Raw genomic sequence first — 18894 nt, 5'->3', positions numbered from 1 at the left:
AAAAATTTAAAAAAAAAAAAAAAAAATGACATTACCTAGTATTTGTTCCAAAGAGATCAAGATTAATAACACCAAGCCAACTTCAATGATCCACAAAACTGTTAGACTGGTCATCATACAGAAAAGAGCTACATCTTCAGAGAGATCCCATATCTTCTTAAGAAGGCTACCCTACTATGAACTCATCTTCCACTAAGATAATTCTTTAAAGAAAATTATTTCTTGGGACACCTGGGTGGCTCACCTGGAAGTGTCCGACTTCGGCTCATGTCATGATCTCAGGGTTCTGGGATGGAGCCCTGCAGTTGGGTTCCCCACTCAGTGGAGAGTGCTTCTCCCTCTCCCTCTTCCCATCCCCCAAGCACATGCTTTCTCTTTCTCTCTCAAATAGATAAATAAAATCTTGAAGGAAAAAAGAAAGAGAGAGAAAGAAGGAAGGAAGGAAGGAAATTATTTATTTTACCATGTTAAGAATACACTACCTGTTTACAGGGATTCCCAAAGAGAGGAAATTAGAACCAAATTCTAGACCTTTATAACTCACGGAGTATTTTGTGTAAAAACTAAACCGGATGAACATTCTAGTCACTATTTGATCTGAGCATTTTTCATGCTAATTAGCTACTGATTCTTTTCTTCTATAAATTGATAGTTCTTCAAATTACCCCAGTCCTCCCCTCACAGATATGTTCTTTCGCCCACATACTAGACCATAAAATACCTTCTTTTTTTTTTTTTTTTCAGCTAGGTCACAGAACCCAGCAGTGATACCTTTTCAGCATTCATAAAAAGAAACAAACTTACAAATGATCTTTCCTCACGCTTCTATCTATCTCCTTGTTTTTGAAGTTTCCAGTGGAATCCAGTCACATGAAGACCCAGAATTAGCCTTGGGGACTATCTCGAACACTCGTGTTGACCCGGAATTAGCCCTGGGGGCTATCTGACATACCTTGATATGTGACCACATCTGCACCTGGAAGCTCTCTGATGTCAAGATAATTAAAGTTTGCAGCACCACCAATAAGAATCTCCACTTTGAATCCCTTATTCCAGAAAATGGGCAGCTACACTGCCCCCTTACTGTCTGTCTGCTAGGGGAGGAGGGAGTCTTGCCTTCTCTGTTCCTCTCAGCCACCTACAGGTATCCCCTGAAAGACCGAGAAAAGAATCTACAAGAGGCTCTCGGATCCACAGGGCGAGGTGTATAATTCTGCCAGGGGGATGGAACAGGAGGACCTGCTGTTTCAAAAACTGCTCCTCCTATCACTGCTCAATTGCCTTCAAAGGCACTGAAGCCAGGCCTTAGGGAAGGATACAGCTAATTCTCTGGAGCCTGAGTCTATTCTTAATGATCTAAAAAAGTATGTCACCCTACTCAGAGAGATTTATGCTGACCATGTATATCTTTATTCAAAATCTGAGACATGACTGAACTAGGGACGACATACATCAAATCAGCCTGTGGACGGAGAATCCATACTCTGTTGAATCCATACTCTCTTCTCATTTTAGAATTTCTGTTCTTCCCAATCTCTTTCAAGAATCTCTCCAGTTCGGGGCTCCTGAACGGTTCAGGGCATCTGCCTTTGGCTCAAGCCATGGTCCCAGGGTCCTGGGATCCAGTCTCCCATCAGGCTCCCTGCTCAGTGGGGAGCCTGCTTCTCCCTCTCCCTTGGCCTGCCGTTCCCTCTGCTTGTGTGTGTGCCCTCTCTCTCTCTCCCTATCAAATGAATAAGTAAGTAAATAAATAATTAAATCTTTTAAAAAAAAATCTCTCCCAGTTCTTCATGGGCTATCCAGTTACCCCACAGTTCCTCCGTTTACCCTCCTAAAGGACTGGAATATAGTATATAAAATAAGGTGCCCCCAAATCTCTCTAAACCAGGAAGGATTATATATGAATATCATTTTATTTAATAAACTTTATATACTATACGGCCCCCCCAGTCTTCTAATGTCTTCCCTCTTCTGTTTATCTTTGATATCCTCCCTTCCTCCCTCCCTAGCTTTTCCCTTCTTCTCGGTCCCACAGTACAGAGCCCCTTTCTTTACTATTAAATCCTAAACACAGGCTCTGCCAATAACCCTGAGCTATTGCTGTATCATGCTGATTTGTACCAGCTGTGCCTTATGGTGGCTAACCCCATACTTATAACAGGGTCTCCTTAGATCTTCCTCTGAGAACAAGATTCCACATATACATATAAAAGTCATAACTAGTGGGGAGGAAACTGAGCCAAGAATAGTTTCTGCTTTGAACTACTGATCACATTAAATAAGAAAAAAAAAAAAATGCAACTGGAGGAAAGAAAAATGCTACCCAGAGTTGTAGCTTAAAGACTTTCTTGGACACATAGAACCAACTATAAAGATGATCTACTCTTTCAAACATCCCAGTTCTAGATTTAATGTTAATTCTCTCAATATTAATGAGGGGGAAGGTAGGTCAGGGCAGAGAGTGAAGGAAAGGAAGAGTGTCATCATGAAGAATCCAAGTGACAATAGAAAGTATACTCCCAAATTAAAATAGAGTAGCCAGGAAATTTATCATGTAACTGGAGTTTGCGAGAAGGATGTTTGAGACTCACACAATTGTAGAAAACCAAGTGCAGGGAGCAACCATTGGGAATCAGAGGATAATGATGTTATTCTCTAACTTTGGGCAAATCACAATCTCAGATCAGATCATCAGTTTTCCTATCAACTCTCTCCCCGAGGAGTCACGGGCAAGGTCACCAGATGGTTTGTGTATACTGAATCGTCTGGCCCGTTTATTTTCCATTATGAAACCATGTGTAATGGTCCTGTGTTTGAACATGATCAGATATTGTGAATGACTGTCATTAGAATGTAATCACCCTTCTTCATCTCTGCCCCAGTGCAACGGTGTTTCAGATTCTTCAAACCAAATGCTATTTGTCCCAGCTCCAGAGGATAATGGACAAATGCTTTTGCTTTTGTTAAAGAAAAGTCTAGCAGGTTGTAAGATTTTGTATTGACTTCAAAAACTCTAGTTAACCTCAAGACCGGGGACACAAACATTGATCCATATGATTCGAGAGGATACCAGCAGGCTAGGAAAAATGTGATAGAGTTAACATTTTATTACAAAGCTCATCTACTTACAAGTTAGGTTCCCAAAGGCTATCTTCAAGTCTGTTTTTCTGTTAAGTCCAAGAGGACATTAAACAAGCCACTGCCCATAATCTGTTGATGGCAGGCAGAAATGGGCTGCAGCTCAGGACAGCCTCAGTCCATCAGTGAAAGTTTCTACATTTAAAATATGTAGGAAAAACAATATGTAAAAAACAGAACTTCCATACTCATTTTATTCCCCGGAAGTAGTTAGTTTTAAGTCTGTCCACTTAAAAATAGCAAGTGACATGATTTCAGCCTCTCCCAGAAAACACAGCATTCCATCAGACTTGAAGACTGAATTATCAGTTCCTGAGCACCAACAGTAGTGGTACAAAAATGGAGACCCCACCAACAGGGGCAGACAATGGTCTTGATATTTTGGTGGGTGAACCCTCCCCAAGAAGCATGAAACTTCTCTGGCCCTTCATGATCGGCCCTTTTCAAGACTCATCTCCCCCTACACCTTCCACTTTGAAGCCCATCTTCCACCCCATTGAACTACTCTTCCTTCTCCATCCCTCTAGGCACTACACCTGGGCACATGCTTTTCCCTCTGCACGTGCCAAGGACTTCCTTCCGCACCTGCATCTCTTGATGTCATTCACCCTGTTCATTCTCCAATGACATGTTAAAAAGGTCTTATACATCATGCCCCCTACACATCAATAGTCATCCTTAGCTTTTCCTCACCTCCCCAAAATCAGGTAAAATGTGACTCCTCTGTGCTGCCTTACAACCTTTGTCTTTCCTTTAACTGACCTGATCCCATGTGTGATGGCTTTATGTTTGTTAGTTTTAATCTGTATTCCTCGTTGGACTGTAAGCTCCATGAGGCAGGGGTTTTATCAATCCTGTTCCTAGTAGTTACTCAACAAATACTGATTGCAAAATGACTCAAGTCCACTATTCCATATTTACTATAGTAGAAATTGATTTATTTTAGATGGCTCATGTAATGATATCTGCCACTTGATTTAGTTTTATTTATTCACTTTTGTCATGTTTAATTTTTTTAAGATTTTTTTATTTACTTATTTGACAGATGGAGATCACAAGTAGGCAGAGAGGCAGGCAGAGAGAGAGAGAGAAGAGGAAGCAGGCTCCCTGCTGAGCAGAGAGCCTGATTCAGGGCTTGAAACCACTGAGCCACCGAGGTGCCCCATTGACATGTTTAATTTTTAGAATTGTAAAACATGCACAGAAACATAAACATATATAATCATGTTCATTATTACCACTATCTATAATTGACAGATGTTAATAGTTTTGTATGTTACTTTCACTCTATTCAAGACTTTTCAAAGGGCCCAAACTCAACGGTTTTGTGATCAATCCTGAGTTAACTAGAGACAGAAAAATGGAAATAATATTAATCAAGCACTTGCTATGGGCCAGTCATTGTCCTGGATGGTTCACATTCATTGTATACTCAACCTTCCCCAAAAGAATATTATCATCCACACTTTGCAGACCAAGAAACTGAAGCTAAGAGGATTAACTACTTCCCAGAATAATACATCCAATAAATATTGGATGTATCTATGCTCAAACCAAATTCTAGCTGAATCCAAAACTCCATGAGGCTTTCCCCTTTATGGCCTACAACCTCAAATCCTATCATGCTTGGAAGGAACTTGCACTTTTTTATTTTAAGATTGTATCTGTTTATTTGACAGAGAGAAACAAAGCGAGAAAGGGAACACAAGCAGAGGGAGTCGGAAAGAGAGAAGCAGGCTTCCCACTAAGCAGGGAGCCCCATGCAGGGCTCAATCCCAGGATCCTCGGATCATAACCGAAGCCGAAGGCAGCCGCTTAACAACTGAGCCACACAGGTGCCCCACAACTTGCACTTTTTGAGTGAGAAATGTACTTTCACATATGTTATATATCCAATCATTTAGAAACGGCAATTAAGGGCTTACTATGTCATGTCTGCTAGCTCACAAATGCGCAGAAAATTAAGTTAACCAGGGCACTGCATTCATAAGCATTCTGGTTAATTTAGCTAAAGAATAAGAATTAAGTGGTGGGCCAATGCCATGGATGTTTCTCCACCGCACAAGAAATATGCAACCATGGGAGTAATGAGAAAATAGCATCAAAAGACTGCAGAGACCCCAAGGGGACTAGGGATGACAAACAGACAAGCTACATTCTGACGGGACTGGCCCCTGAACGTTTCTCCTGGTCCTACAATGACTACAATGTTGCAATTGTATATGAAAAGCTTTTACAAGGTGACTAGATATTTAAGAGTCATACTGAAAAACGGCCTGTCACTTATGACTTCTATAGTGTCCTGTGTTTTTGTTTTCATAATTAAAAAGAAATGAAACCAAGGGATGAATAATTTGGCTCTTTTCTCCATAGAACTCAGCTCTCAGTTCAAAATCTGATGGTTGCTTAATGGTCCCATCTGTGTGGCTCTCAAGTCCCAAGTTTGATCTAGTTAACCTCTGCATCCTCTTCCTTGTGGTTCCTGCCTCCTTTCAGAAAAGGGGTGACACCTTGATCGCTGTCCTAAAGGGATGGTGTGTCCTTATATGTATACTTTGTATCGACGAGCTTGCTACATTTCTTACGAGAAGTCCTGCTGTTTGGAAATCACTCACTTTCTGTGATGCTATTGTCAGCGATCTGCATTTCACTTAGTAAATTATACGACTTCTGGGACTCCAGTTTGAGATCCTAGCTCTGTGTTGCTTTCAGAGATCCCCTACTCTCAATTATTCCTTAAAAATAACTTCTCCTCCCACCTGGATAGGCAGGATCCTTCCAACACAATGTTTCAATCTCTGCCATTTTTAGCTCCCTTGATCAACATTTTTACTTTGAAACAATTCAGATTTGTTTTCCCCCTGTATTCATCCTACTTAAATTTTATTTTATTTTTTTTTAAGATTTTATTTATTTATTTGACAGAGAGAGATCACAAGTAGGCAGACAGGCAGGCAGAGAGAGAGGAGGAAGCAGGCTCCCCGCTGAGCAGAGAGCCCGATGCGGGACTCGATCCCAGGACCCTGAGATCATGACCTGAGCCGAAGGCAGCGGCTTAACCCACTGAGCCACCCAGGTGCCCCCATCCTACTTAAAATGAAAGTTTTGAGGCAACAATGAGTTGGTTTACAAGCATGATTTGACCATAAGGGTAAACAAGAGTGGGTGGAGGGGTTATGTGCTTACTGAGGACTCTTTTCATCAGGCAATTTGTTTTTATTGTCGCTGTATGTTGACTATACACATATGGTGTTGATTTCTCAGAATTCCAATAAAATTGTAATGGTTCCTCTTAGTGGCAAGTACATGCCACAGAATAAAACATACAGTTCTGGATCTTGAGTCTGCCCTTTTACGATGTCAGAGAAACCACCACTAACCCAACCCCATCCCCCCACAAGCCGCCGCCAATTCTGTCACTTGGGTGTTCTCAGGTGTTCGTATCAACATATGAAAATGGTTGTTTATCTGTCCCTTCCTTTGTTCATTCATTCATTCATTCATTCAAGAAACACCTCAACAGTGTAGTGATGTAACTTTGAACAAGACAGACATAGCACCTGCTGGAATAAATGGGTAGATTATAGGCTTCTATAATCCAAATTCTTAACCGTCACCCATTCTTGACATGTAGGCTCAATCTTTCCAGTATTTGAGTTACTAGCTCAGCAGAAACCAGGAAAAACAATAACTTTGTAGTCAGAATGTTATCCAACTGTATATTATTTATTTTATTGTAAATACTGGTAAACAGTGGTCAATAAATAGTTTTATATTCCATTGAAAAAGAAAAAAACCATAGTTCCTCCTGTTAGGAGCTCACAGTACAGTGGAAAAGATGATAAATAAGCATTTACAATATAATGTGATAAATATACATAAAAAAGGCACAAAGTGCTTTTCAAAAAAAAAGTTAGGGGAAAATGACAAGGGCACGTAACACAGTGTGTGGAGAACAAGGAAGATTCCCAGAGTGTGAGTGGCGAGTGGTTAGCTAAGGAAGCTAAGGTGAGTGGTTAGCTAAGGAAGCTAAGGCGAGTGGTTAGCTAAGGAAGCTAAGGCGAGTAGACGTTAGCTAAGGAAGGAGAAGGAAGGGCATTCTAAACAGAGAGAACAGTGTGATGTGCAAAGACACTGGGGTTATTGACATCGGAATGCATTTTTTTAAAGAATGCTAACCCTTAGGGCACCGGGGTAGCTCAGCTAGTTGAGCCTCCAACTCAGTGTTTCAGTTCAGGTCATGGTCTCACGGCTCATGAGACTGAGCCCCACGTAGGGCTCTGCACTTCGGGGTGTCTGCTTAGGACTTTGTCCCTCTGCCCCTCCCCTACTCGAGCACTTGAGCTCTCTTTCTCTCTCTCTCTCTCAAGGAAGTGAAAAAAAAGAATGCTAACCCTTTCCAAACAGCAAAGCCCACCCCTCCACCAGTCTTTACCTCACTGATATTTTCTTCATCTATAAAGTTTCCTGGGATTCCTAGATCAGGGTTTCCCATTACGTAGATCAGGTGAATTGCTCAGATGCCGGGTCACAAAGGAAGAGAGTTTGTAGTGAAGATTTTCAACTATTTCCTCTCCTGGGTCCCTGAGAAAGGATGGGCTTTTAAAATAGCTACTCACTGCTGTGGGAAGACATGCAAACTCTCCCACACACCCTGCATTTGTAACCCACGAACAAATGTAAATAATGTCATTTCTTCCTCATGTGTGCCCCCTTCAAGGGGAAACCCGCTTAAAAAGGACTGAAGACACTTCCTTTTCCTTTCATGGGAAAGATTTCCATCTGTAAACTCCTCTCCCCCCCCCCCCACCCCCCGCCTCTTGACTGCCTCATGCCAAGCTTTTCCTGACATCATGGGGGTTTCAAGGGAACAACAAGATTCGGAGGTTTACAGTGAACACACTGTGGAAAACAATGGGCTGAAACAGAACTGCTTTGCTAACTTTTTCCTGGAGACTTACGATGCCCATGAATGCAAGCCCCATGAAGGAATGACTTCCCGGACCTCGAGAAACTTGTCTTTCTTTTCCCTCCCTCCTTTCCTTTCTTCCTTCCTTCCTTCCTTCCTTCCTTCCTTCCTTCCTTTTTCTTTTCTTCCCTCCCCTTCCCTTTCCCTTCCTTTTTGCCTAAGTTTACCTGCAGTCTCCTTTACTCTCTCTATTAAAATATGAAGAAATGTTCATGTCTGGTATGGTAAAGGCAGGGTTCATTCTAGAACTCGGACCCAAACAGAGCAGGATAAATTGATCACAACTGCTACTAAATTGATTACTACAAAAGAGCTTTCTATAGGAGAAAGTTCTCTTCCTCTCAATCCTGTCTAATTTTACCCTCTAGAAGGGTTTGCCGTCCCATTCAAATCATCACCTGAGCCACCTGAATCAGCAGCCAGCATACCACGAGGTTTAGAACACCGCCCGTGCACTCTGATCCCCGAACACGGCCCTGAGGAGCGAGTACGCACGCTGCTAACCTGTCACCCCACCTCACACACAGAGAAGGGGGCAGTCGAGTTGAGTGGTTCTGAAAAGCCCCTATCTGGTCACTACACCACGGATATTTGTGTATCTCAACACAGTGCTGTTTAGTTGGGCTTGACTGTCTTCCTGCCTGAGGGATCGCTCTGTAGGAACTTTAATGAGGGGAACCTGGGTGGTTCAGTGGGTTAAGCTTCTGCCTTCCGCTCAGGTCATGATCCCAGGGTCCTGGGATCGAGCCCACTTCAGGCTCTCTACTCAGCAGGGAGCCTGCTTCCTCCCTTCTCTCTGCCTGCCTCTCTGCCTGCTTGTGATCTCTCTGTCAAATAAAATAATAAAATTTTTTTAAAATGAGGGAAGTCTCATTACAGTCAGGCAGTTGTGACCATCAGTGCCAATTCTACAGTCACTTAAAATCATAGAAAGGATCCTGGAGTGTGGAGCCTTCCAGATGGTAGGGGAAATCCTAAATCCAGATAGCAGGGATTAAAAGCAGCTGCTATCCAACGGAGAAGCCGATATGGTGTAACATTTTGTACTCTTCCCTTATCACAGATTTGTTCAACAATAATAAAAGTCTGCCTCTATTGCTTATTATGTAGCAGGCACTGTTCTGAGCACTTTACATATTAGAACTCAAAAAATTCTCATAACAACCCTATAAGTATATCATTTTTATAGAGGAGGAAACAGAAGTACAGAGAGGTTAAGAAATTTGACAAATTCACACAGCAAATCTGGTTACAGAGTCCATGCTCTTAGGCACTCTGTATGTTCTCTGTATTCAGTAAATTTTTATCAAGTACTTACTATGTGCCAAACACCATGAATATTATTGGACATATACAGATGAATAGGACAGAGGCCTTGAGGAGCTTACATTCTAATTTAGGAGAAAGCAATACATAAACATATGAGTCCCACTCACGTGATGAGTTTTATAAGATCGATAAGCAGACGTATTATGAGACCACACAATGTGGTCACTAACCCGGACCAGAGGAGTCAAGGAGGTCTTCCTTGAAGAGGTGGTACGCAAGCACCTTTTCATACCAAGGCTGAAATGTAACCAGAACTAAGATCTGATATGCAAAAGACCCCCTTTTGGTTTAGACTGTGAAACTTATTAAAAATGTTATGCCCTGGTCTTACCGTAACATGATCTTACACCGGGCAACTTGGGACTCTGGTGACAAGAGCCAATGAAAAAAATCAGAAGATATAAAGTTGGTCGATTGGAACTGGAGAGACTTACTGATGACAAGGGTGTGCCCCATGGTAACAACAGACTGGTGAACAGTGTTTCATGGGCACAGGAAAACACTGATGTGATTCTGGCAGGTTTTAATGTCCAAGGAAGTGACAAGTGCTCAGGAAATGGATAAAAATATCCAGGTTCCAAACAATCAGACTGTTCACAGCTGGACCCCAATCCACAGCTTGGGGGATGTGACTTAGAGCTCAGCTGTGCAGAAAAGAGAGCTACCAAGAATGTAGCAGAGTTTTAGGGACCCATTTAAATAGAACAGTGTTAAGGGCAGGGTGCAATTCTCCATGAGATACTGGTATACTGTATGAGAGAGAGCGATGGAATTCCAGCCACACACACCGGGCCAGTGCTTTGAGGAGTGGAAGAAAGTCAGGACTCAGTGGGCACACTGGTGTTTACTCATACCAGACACTGCAGAGCCACGCCCTCTGAAAGCAAGACTGGTACCATCTATTGAGCTGAGGGTCCTGCCCTTGGCCAGGATTAGTTAAAGTCTGGGCAAGGAAACTAAATGTAGAATCATATTGACTTAAATAATTTTGGTAGACAACTTTGTGAGAAAATAAGCATAGAAAAATGAAGAGAGGGGTACCTGCGTGGCTCAGTGAGTTAAAGCCTCTGCCTTCAGCTCAGGTCAAGATCTCAGGGTCCTGGGATCAAGCCCCACATCGGGCTCTCTGCTCAGCTCAGCAGGGGAGCCTGTTTCTCCCCTCTCTCTGCCTGCCTCTCTGCCTACTTGTGATCTCTCTCTCTCTCTCTCTGCAAAGTAAATAAAATCTTTAAAAAAAAAAAAAAAAAGAAAGAAAGAAAGAAAAATGAAGAGAGACAAACCTGAGTTTGAACATTACTCTGCCACTTACCAGCTATGTGTCTTTGAGTATGTGCCTTAACCTCCAACCTTCAAAATCCTGATGAAAAAATATCTTTAGCTGTGACAGATATACTGATAAATATGAAAGTGCCAACTAAATACAGTTCTTGACCCAGAGAAAGTGCTCGATCAATGGTATTTTCCCTCGCTTACAGGCCACAACTGAATATATAAAATTCCATTTCTCACTTCTGATGATACATCTACTTTACTCATTCCATGATGAGTGTGATTTAATCTCCAAAGCATGCATAATGACCACATTACTATTTCTTCCTCCAAGAATGTGATGTTACAATGTGGGGTCCCAGTCCCGGTCCGGATAGAGAAGAAGAGGTCATATGTCCAATCTCCATACAGGCATTCACTGGTTTAATTTCGCACAGAGAACATCTCTGTTCCATAGCCACAAGACAATGTTGCTTATCTTGGCAGCCTTCTCACAAATGTAAAACACTGAACACAGATAAGCCCAGTGGCACAGCAGATGACTCAATGCAAATTCAATCAGCAATGAGCAAAAAAACAAAATGTCATCACCACTAAGTGCTATCTTATGGTGAATCCAATGAATTGCCTTTGTACCCACAGCTGGCAATATTTTGGTGGATGTAACAATTTAGAGAAACAATGTATTAGTGTAAAATAATGATTATATGATTACATAAAGACTATGAAAATGTTTTGTCAATCAGTCATCAGGTTTATATCCTCATGCTTTGGGTTTATAGTGTAATAGAATTAAAACTAAGGAAATGATCTCAAGGACAAAGGATCTAGCTGAGAGAGAGAATTCCCATCCTGAAAAAAAGAACAATCCCAAATAATTCCCCACTGAGCACTGACTAGCACAATGTAGATGGAAAAGAAAGAGACCTAAGTGGGTGAGGTTTTGAAGTGCTCGAGGCTGTCCTTCACATGTCTGACAAAGTAACATTTCTAAAAAACAAACCCAACCATGTCACTAGCCCTGCCTAACACCCTTCATTGACTCCCCAAAGCCCACAGGAGAATTTCTGAAATTCTGGGTGGAGCACATAAGACTTTTCATTACTTGGTTCCTCTCAGCTTCATCTCTTGCCATCCCTTTTCTGCTACAAATGCTCCAAACTGCAGGATATTCTCTCTAAATACTACCCCTTACACAGTTTTCACTCTTCCAGGAATATTTTCTCTCATTCTTCTTCTGAAAGAAGCCCATGCTGGGCTCATGTATGCTTTTCCTTTAAAAATGAACTCAAGTGTTAGGCTATTATGTGATTAAGACATCAACTCTTATTGTATTAAGCCACTTAAATTTTTGACAATGTTTGAGAAAGCATTAGAGTTACTTTAACTAATATAGGTTTTATTCCTTTAAATGAACCCAAGACTAACAAACAAAACCCAGGAATGGCTCAAGAGAGAGAATCTACAGGGAATCCCCACTGCATCAAACTAGGACCCCAAAATGCTATTCCCTCTGCATTCAGATGAACCAAGAATGACATGCCCTCCACAGCAAATACCAGGAAAGTTGCTTATCTTAAAACATGGCACTGAATATGAGCAGGGATGGGCTGGGAAGGGAGGAGTCAATTCCCCTTGGAACTAATTATCATAAATACACCCACCCACAGGCTTTTAGCCTATATTCACATCGAGTAGTCTGAAAACTTCAAGGTAAGAATTTCCTTTAAAGTGACTTCCAGTTGGTAGTACACCCAGAAGTAACTGCAAATTCTCAACAGAGAAAGCTCCCTTTATTCCAAGAAAAATGAACCCACAGTCAAAAATCGTAAAACCACAAAAAAACAAAACATCATGTGCAAAAGACAACAGAAAGAACAGATAGCAAAATAAGATCCATAGCTATTAGAATTGCCAACTCAGAATATAAGACTATTATATTTAAATATAATGGAGGAGAAACACTCCTCCATGAATCTCTCTTGTTTCTGTATGTCTTGATTTCTATGCCAAATGATCAAGGCCTGGCTGATCCTTACCTAGATCATTTTTCAGGCCTGTGTTTGTAGCCCATTGTTAACCTTAAAGGATAAGGTAACATCTCCTACTAGGAGAAAGTGCAGGCTTACTAATTGTCTACTATAAACTGGAAAGTTTCCCAAAGTCAGTGATCCTTTCTTGTGCAGGCAGGTATCTAGGCCCTGGAAGAACTACAGCATAGGAGCCAATAAAAACATGCTGACACTCTGGTTACTGTTTCTTCTGTCTCTGAGACAGAGAAGTCTCATGTCTTCTTTCAGTATCTATTACCTTGGCAAGAAAACTTGCAAATAGCGTAAGATCTCATAACCTTCACAGTTCTTGACAAATAGTCTTCTAATTAAAAACAGGAATATAAATGAAGACACTAAAAAATGACTATAAAATTTTAGAAAGAACAAAGCAGAACTTCTAGAAGTAAAAATAGAATAACCTGAAATTTAAAACTCATTGGTTGGGTTAAAAAGCAGATTAGATAGAACTGAAGAAAGAATTAATGAATTGTAAAATAGATCTAAAACTAATCAGAATATAAGACAGAGAGAAAAAAGATAGCAACTCCAAAAGAGAGGTTAAGGGACATATGCAAAGAGTGTGAAAATCAGATATAAATCTTGTGGGAGTAACATAAGTAAAATGAAGCAAAAGCAATTATTTGAAAAGAAAATTACAGAGATGTTTCCAGACTGATGGAAGAGAGCATTCATATATTTGGGAAGCCCTATGGGTTTTATTTAACCCAAGAAGTTAAATAAAAAGAAACCCACACACCTTAACACAGAAGAATGAAACTACAAAACAGCAAAAATGTAGAGAAGATCTAGCAAGTTAGAAAAGACATTATATCCAAAGGAATAAAAAAATTAGTCTTTTAGCTAGTTTACAACAGAAACAATGGAAGGCAGAGGACAATGGGATGTTTTTAATGTACTGAAAGAAAGTAACCTGGAATTCTATACCCATCTAAACTATCATTCTAAGAGCAGGCTCAAAATAAAGGCATCTTCAGACAAAAAGGAAAAAAAAAGACTCTTGCTCTAGTTAGACCCTCAGAAAAGTAAATTCTTAAAAAAAAAGAGAGAGAGAGAGAGAGAAAGAAAAAAGTATCTACGATGGAGTGATATATATCAAGAATTGATGAGTAAAGGATGAGATTCTATTTTATAACAACGAGGTCCAAAAAATTAAGAAATCTGACAATTAAAAAGTTGGCAAGGATGTAGAATAAGAAAAATGTTATGCACTGCTAGTGAGAGTGTAAATTGGTACTGTTTTAGAAAGCAATATAGCAATAACTTGGATGTACCCAACTAAAAATTCACCTAATAGGTATTAACCTAGAAAAATTCTTATGCATGGAGTACTCTTACACCAGGGCACAGACATGCATAACGATATTCTTAGCAGATTGTTCATAATGGCAAAAAAATAAATAATTAAAATGTCCATGAACATATGAATAAACAAATCATAGCATAACCACATAACAGCATATTATTCAACAGTAAAAATTAATGAATTACTACTAAATATCTTATAAACAGTGAAAGAAGTGAGTCACCAAAGAAATAAGACCTATATCATATATATATATATGACCAAATAACTAGTTTGTTTAACTAAACAATGTTGTTTGGGGATACCTATATATTTTAAAAACATGAAGAATGATCAAACACAGCCTTCAAGAAAATGGTTAACTTTGCAGGGAAAGGAATCAAGGAAATAGGATACGAAGAGTCCACATATGTATTCAACAAATTGGTAAAGTTGTAGTTCTTAAGTTCATAATGAATTCACAAGTGTCTGCTTAATATTATGTTCTATAACTTAGATGTATATTATTTTGTAGATATCAAATATTACAATGTAAAGAAAATTAACATTTAACAAAAAAAGAAAAGGAGAAGAGAAAACTTCCTTAATTTTAGAAGTAAAAATCTTACAGCAAAGGGGTATAGGATAAAATGTTGGTGAAATAGTGAGGGTCAACTATTGAAGCATGCCCATTAAAGTCAATAATTAGACAAGATATTCACTGATTATCATAATGATAGACAATCCCCCAAACTAATCAACAAACTTATTTCAACCCTAGTCAAATTTCCAGCAGACTTTCCTTTTTCTTCATATTCACAGAACCTAACAAGCTCATCCTAAATTCATATCAAAAATGTAAGTTCCAAAAACAGCCAAAACAATTTTGAAGAGCAATATTTCAGTGGGACATACCCAATTAGATAGCCATGTTTCCTTTAAAATTAAAACAGTCAAGGAAGCATCACACTATCAGAAGGTGTACGTAAAGAAATATGATACATGAGAACATCACCAACTTAAGAAGAAATTATGGACATTCAAAAATGGTGCTGGGATAATTGACTAGTCATATGGGAAAATTCATGTTAAAACAACAAGATCCCATTTCAAAACAATCAGATCAGCCAGTATTTAAAGGTCTGATAAGATCAGCAACTGGTGAAGATGTGGAGCGGGGAGAATTCTCATATGCTGCTAGTGGGGATATAAACTCATATCTTCATCTTGTTAATCAATCTGGTAATAACTAGTAAAATTGAAGGTTTTCATACTTTATAATCCAGCAGGCCATCTACAGGTGTCTATGCTAAAGAAATGTACTACACTACCTTGTATTGAAAAAAAACCTGGTATTAATAAGAGAACAGATAAACAAATGTAACTCAATCAAGAGAATATAAAGAAAAGTAAAATGTGAGTAAGCTAGAACTACTTGTTTCAAGCACAGAAAACAGATAAAGTGGAAACCAAATGTTAAGTAAAAAAAAAAAAAAAAGCAAGCTATAGAAGTAGATATAGAGTATATAACTTACACAAAATTGATAAGATGTAAATCAATATTATATATTCGATATGTGGATAACAGGTATGTACCATATATACTGAAATATGCATAAGAATGGCAAATGCCTAATTTGGGGAAAGGATTACCTAGAGGATACAGGAGAAGAATAAAACCAGGTGGCAGAGCCAGCAAGAGGGTGAGGCAAGCAAGGCACTTCAAAATATAAAGATGTGTTGACTCCCAAGTTCATGCAAGTGCAGGACACAAACCTACGAGAGAGTGCTTCCTTAAATGTTGTGCCCTTGGCACCTCACTCAACTGACCCGAGTCTTGGTCCTATTAGGTAGGTTTTGTAAAGACTTCAACTACTCTGTGTGTAGATTTATTCCTTTAAAAAGAAAAAAATCTGTTGGGTAAGTATCCCTACAGAGAGGGTTCACATTTTTGCTCGGGCAGTTTAAGACTGCACTTGTCAAGTTACTTTCTTGAACTGTAATGGTCACAACATGTGGATACGGGACACTTGGACTCCAAACACAAGTGCTGTGAGGAGTTGCTATAATGGTCTCTCATGGAAGATTCTTCTTCTCTTTACAGAAGAACCAGAAAAAAAGACATGTAACTGAGCTTGGCAGTGAGCCCCTCTCTTCCACGGCTTTGCATCTGGAGCAGATACATACATGTGAGAATGAAGAGAGGATGGGGAAAGATTGGAATTTATACCAGGGGTAGTGCCCTGAACAGTTCTTATTGACTTGACTCTTGTCTTCTTTCTAATCCAAGTTTTCAAAGCTTCTCATCAATTCTATGAGCCTCCCAATATCCTCCTATAATTTCCCATTTTGCTTAAATTCGTCAGGGTCCATTTCTGTTGCTTGCAACCAAAGAGCCCTAATGATACACTGAGGCTCATCCTGTCGAACAATGAATCTATATAATTCCACTTGTTATGATTGATCTTTAGGAATCAACTTTCTCACCATGATTTGATTTCCCACTTAGGACTGGAAGGATTCTAGAAGGAGAATGTCTACCTGTGTATTTTAAGTACTGTCAGTGCCACCTCTGTTGGCTAAATCACCGTGGCACTATGAATACCCAAGAAACACACTCCTAACTTACTGTTCTCCATTCATGGGTGGCCTCTGAATAAAAATCTGCCGAGCTTGTCTGTGGTGCTGACCGTACTAAGAACTGGGAGTCTCAAGTCAAAGAAAATCTATTATTGTACAAACTCAGTGATTTAGAGTTGTCCTACCTCCTCTGTCTTTAAAACTTCCCATATCCGAGCATGATCGTCCACCAGCCAGTGTCCTGTGCTCTCGACCTTGTTGGAAAGTTTGAATTTAGACGCCACTTGAGTAGGCTCTCCCATAGGTTTGTCCTCCATCTTGAAAGAGCCAGGCAGGAGGCATTACGGACCTGAGAGGAAGAATAAAGTGTGATTCAGGTTAAAACATTAATTACCATTAAAAAAAGATATGAAAGCAAATTCTCGTGCTTGATTTGTGGATAATGAGACCACTGAGGATGGTGTCACAATAGACATCAACCTTCATGGCCCCTTTTTATATTTTAAATATTCATTATTGCTATTTTAATGCAGGCTTCTGGAGGCAGGGGTGCATTCTGATAAGGTGATGGGAATTTTAGAGCAAAGGAAGAAGCATCATCTGCCTATTATCCCAATTTGCCTCTTTGCTCTGGCCCCCTCAGGTGGATGTAAGAGAAGCCCGAGAGAAATGTCTTTGTATGTCCATGCTGTGTGTTGCACGTGGAAAAAGTACTGGAAGTGGTGTGTTCCTCTTCAAACATCTATCGGGTACTTGTTTATACAAGGTTGCCATGCTAGGCATACACAAATCGTTTGGTAGCTTGGCTCTTAACCTTAAGAAGGGTAATGTCTCAGGGCAGAAAGGCTTATAAACAAGTAATCACAATATGGTATATTACGGCACTGTGTGATCAATGCCATAACATCATTTTTTTTCAAACTGCACTGGAAGCACAGAGACATAGTCCCTTTGATATTTATCGGCTGCATTACTTTTCTGAGCCTTAGTTTCATCAGCAGTTGCTGTAAAGCCAATACTTAAAAAATGATACCAATTCTATAAAGTTTGCTTCCTTGACATCTTTCCATCCGCCACTGGCTTGTCTGGAATCACATGGTGCCGGCTCCGCGCCATCTTGTCCTAAGGAATCTCCTCGCCTCCATTCAAGTCCCCCTGAATCTATGTTTCTCAGGGTAACTTTTCTTTCTTTTTTTTTTTTTTTTAAAGTAAATCTGGTAATGACGTCCCACCTACCTAAAACTTTCCCTAGGGAATGGAAACCCTAACTCCTCAAAATGGCAACCAGGCCCTCCTTTCCTCCACCATACCAGGCTGCCTCCTCGGCCACCGTTTCTGCCTTCGGAAGGTACGCGTGCATCTCAAATGTATCCCGTAGCTTCAGGCTTTCTTTGGGACATCTGCTCCCACCCCTCACTCCAAGGGAATAAAGCCCCCCTCCTCCTCTGCTACTCCCTCTATATACTCTGGAAAGGTGTCTATTGGACCACCTCTAACACTTTATTACGTTTATTTGCTTTCAGCTCTATTTCCACCTTCTGGTCTTTTAAGCATCTTGACACTAGAGATGGTGTCATACACAGAGTAAGTACTAAACAAACGTTTGAGGAATTAGTTAACTCAGGACATCAGGAGAATCCGGTGAAAATCGGGCAGCAGAGCCAATATTTTCAAATAACAGATGTAAAAGCCAAATTACGTCTTCTCTTTCACCTTTTGATTGATTTCTTTAGTGGGCTGCAGGGTCTTCAAGAGGAAGAGCCAAGTCTAACGTTCATCACGCATCCCCAAGCAGCTCACTGCTCATTAGTTAACGGACTAGTTTTCATGGAAATGGCTTCAAGGATCGGAGCCTGTCTGCAAAAAAGCAGGTCTTGCTCACTTAACCTACAGCCCAAATAAAAGTAGACAACAGTGAGTATTGATAAGCCGAGCAGGGGTGGTTGGTCAGAGGATTTGAGAAAAGCTTCTTTGGCAGCTGACTCCCTTCTCTGCCTCACGCGGTCCATCTGGAAACCGTGGAGAGCAAACCGTCTGCTTGCAGAGAGGCATGATGAGGAAGTTGCTAACCAAAACCACCCGCAGCCCTTCCACACGCGCAACACAGAACACAATCCTACTAGGAAGCAGGAAACAAAACCTTCATAATTAATGAACAAATTCACGGGAGAGGATATGCTAATAAATGATGCCGACACTTACAGCCAAGGAAATAAACAGAGCAGAGTCATGTGGAGGTTTCAGTCCAAAAA

At 40.3% G+C, this 18894-nt stretch overlaps 1 protein-coding gene across 2 annotated transcripts in view; it reads right to left on the bottom strand.

Annotated features, from left to right (window-relative positions):
• Nucleotides 1-16991, bottom strand: part of RGL1 (ral guanine nucleotide dissociation stimulator like 1) — a 165186-nt gene extending 148195 nt beyond the window's left edge. For both annotated transcript variants that reach the window (XM_013064222.1, XM_013064224.1), the window contains exon 1: nt 16828-16991. In XM_013064222.1, coding sequence (XP_012919676.1) covers nt 16828-16959 — 132 coding nt within the window. In that variant the 5' untranslated portion in view covers nt 16960-16991. The remainder of the gene's footprint in view (nt 1-16827) is intronic.
• Nucleotides 16992-18894: the final 1903 nt, after the last annotated feature.

This window comes from Mustela putorius, unplaced genomic scaffold (genome assembly GCF_011764305.1).
Source record: "Mustela putorius furo isolate JIRA1106 unplaced genomic scaffold, ASM1176430v1.1 tig00537335_pilon_pilon_pilon, whole genome shotgun sequence".
Taxonomy (NCBI): domain Eukaryota; kingdom Metazoa; phylum Chordata; class Mammalia; order Carnivora; family Mustelidae; genus Mustela; species Mustela putorius.
The sequence above is the reverse complement of the archived record's forward strand: the minus strand, read 5'-3'. Positions and strand labels throughout refer to the sequence as shown.